This window comes from Penaeus japonicus, unplaced genomic scaffold (assembly GCF_977035675.1).
Source record: "Penaeus japonicus unplaced genomic scaffold, GWHDUDI00000001_assembly GWHDUDI00000032, whole genome shotgun sequence".
Classification (NCBI taxonomy): Eukaryota; Metazoa; Arthropoda; class Malacostraca; order Decapoda; family Penaeidae; genus Penaeus; species Penaeus japonicus.
The window spans coordinates 26,894,398-26,896,897 of NW_028234434.1; the positions used below are offsets into that span (position 1 = coordinate 26,894,398).

At 50.4% G+C, this 2,500-nt stretch overlaps 1 protein-coding gene across 5 annotated transcripts in view; it reads right to left on the minus strand.

The window, feature by feature from the left end:
- nwk (FCH and double SH3 domains nervous wreck) overlaps positions 1-2,500 on the minus strand; it is a 79,982-nt gene that overhangs the window by 32,744 nt on the left and 44,738 nt on the right. For all 5 annotated transcript variants that reach the window (XM_086556530.1, XM_086556528.1, XM_086556531.1 and 2 more), the window contains exons 11-12: positions 1,096-1,270; positions 207-310 (exon numbers count right to left, since the gene is read on the minus strand). In XM_086556530.1, the coding sequence (XP_086412656.1) occupies positions 207-310; positions 1,096-1,270 (279 nt within the window). The remainder of the gene's footprint in view (positions 1-206; positions 311-1,095; positions 1,271-2,500) is intronic.

Consider the following 2,500-nt stretch of genomic DNA (forward strand, 5'->3'; position numbering starts at 1 on the left):
TCAATTAACCCCCCCCCACCACCTCGAGAGAAAGATAGCTATCCTATCTTATCCTATCTTTAACCTTTAATATCTTTCACATCTCAACCCCCCCCACCACCACCTCGAGAGAGAGATAGCTATCCTATCTTATCCTATCTTTAACCTTTAATATCTTTCACATCTCAACCCCCCCCCTACCACCTCGAAAGAAAGATAGTTCTTACCTCTTCTCTGACCGAGAGCGACGACCCAGAGCGACTGAGCGAGACGTCGAGATCCACGCCGAGGCTGTCGCTGTCAAGGCTCTTGGAGTAGTCCTCGATCTCAACTGTTGGAGGTCGATCAGTCAAGATTATTGAACTGCAACCGAGTCTTTGTTCGGACTCACGCGCGTGCGTCTGGGCGTACGTGCGTGCGTATGTATGTAGATATGCACTTGTTCTTTTTTTTTTCTTTTTTTTTTTTTTTACTTTCTTTCTTTCTTTCTCTTTCATTCTTTCTTTCTTTCTTTCTCTATCTATCTCTTTCTCTTTCTTTCTTTCTCTCTCTCTCTCTCTCTCTCTCTCTCTCTCTCTCTCTCTCATTTATTTGCCCTCTTACTCACTCATCCACTCGCTCTTTTATCCATCCACTCAACTCACTCACTCACTGGGACTAACACTAATTATTCACTCTTATTAACGCTTATTCACTCATTCTCCTCTATTCGCTCTTACTCATTCATTCAACCCAAACAAGTACTGAACTCAAAATAAAAATTTACTGATAGACCCGTACCCCTTTGTATTTGCATTTGCACGCACGCACGCACACACGCACACACACACGCACACACACATACTTCATTCTCTCAACCATTGCTTAATAATCCCTCCCTTCTTAATCCAAGAGAAGAGAAAACGGAAATCTAAATAATCCCTCAAGTCTCTTCAATACAAAAAAGTCCCAAATCCCAAAATATTCCCCCCAAGTCTCTCCATACCAAAAAAAAAAAAACTCCCCAAAAGTCCCAAATCCGAAAATCCCCCCAAATCCCAAAATATCCCCCCTCCCCAAATCTCACCATACCCCCCCCCCAAATAATTCCAGACCCCAAAAGACTCTCCAACTAACTTCCTCCTTCCTTGAGCAGCTCCAGCTTCGCCTCCGCCTTGACCTTGTGCGTCTCCGCCTTCCGGATGATGTTCCTCAACTCGTCCACCTTGGCCTCCACGTCGGGTGTGAGGTCGACCTCCGTCTTGATCGTTGCCTGGACCTTCTGCAGCTTCTTCGTCACGTCGCGGATCACCTGTGGGGTTGAGGGGGAGGTGGAGGGAGGTGGAGGGTGAAAGAAAGGGAGGGGGAGGTTGAGAGGGTGGGGGAGGAGAGGAGAGGGTGAGAGGGTTGGGAGAGGGTGGGTGGGGGAGTGGGAGGGAGGTTGAGGGTGGGTGGGTGAGAGGGAGAGGGTGAGAGGGTGGGTGGAGAGGAAGGAAGGGTGGGTGGCGAGGGTGAGAGGGAGGGTGGGGGAGGGTGGGTTGAGAGGGTGGGTGGGAGGGTTGGGGGAGAGAAGTGGGAAAGAGAGGAAGGGTGGATTGAGAGAGTGGGTGGGTGGAGAGGAAGGGAGGGTGGGTGAGAGGGAGGTTGGGTGGGAGGAGAGGAGAGGGTGGGTGGGAGGGTGGGAAGGTTGAGGGAGGGTGGGTGGGGAGGAGGGTGAGGGTAGGTGGGTGGGTGGAGAGGGTGGGTGAGGGAGGAGGGTGGGTTGGGGGAGAGGAGAGGGAGGTTGGGAGAAGATGAGTGGGTGGGAGGGCAGGTGGAGAGGTATGGAGGGTGGGGGAGGATGAGAGGGTTGGAGGGAGGGTGGGAGGGTGGGTGGAGGGGAGAAGGAGGTTGAGAGAGGATGAGAGGGTGGGAGGGTGGGTGGAGAGGAAGGGAGGGTGGGGGAGGTGAGAGAGGGTGGGAGAGGGTGGGGAGGAATGATGGGAGAGGGTGAGTATGGAGGGAGGTAGGGTGGGAGGAGAGAGAGGGAGGGTGGGAAGGGGGAGAGGGATGGTGGGTGGGTGGGTAAATAGTGGGGGAGAAGAGGGGAGGAAGGAAGGAGAGGGCGGAAAGAGAGGAGAAGGCGGAGGTGTGGGACGAAGAGAGAGAGAGAGAGAGAGAGAGAGAGAGAGAGAGAGAGAGAGAGAGAGAGAGAGAGAGAGAGAGAGAGAGAGAGAGAGAGAGAGAGAGAGAGAGAGAGAGAGAGAGATGGAAGGAGGAAGAGAGAAACGAAACAAGAAGAGCACTTTAGTTCCAAATAATAAAATTAGGTTTCAATAAATAATTCACATGAGACAGAAGACAATAATCCAATTACTTATTACCCTATAATCATAATTATTACAAGACCATAAAAAGAACAATGGCAGTTAATCTTAGTTTCTGGAGAAATGCCAAAAGACTGTCCATTCCCTTTAGGTATTAGACCGATATTTCACTTTCTTGCAAGAAAAAAACATGCAATGCAATCTAAAGGCAACTGTGACTTTAATATGATTATTCT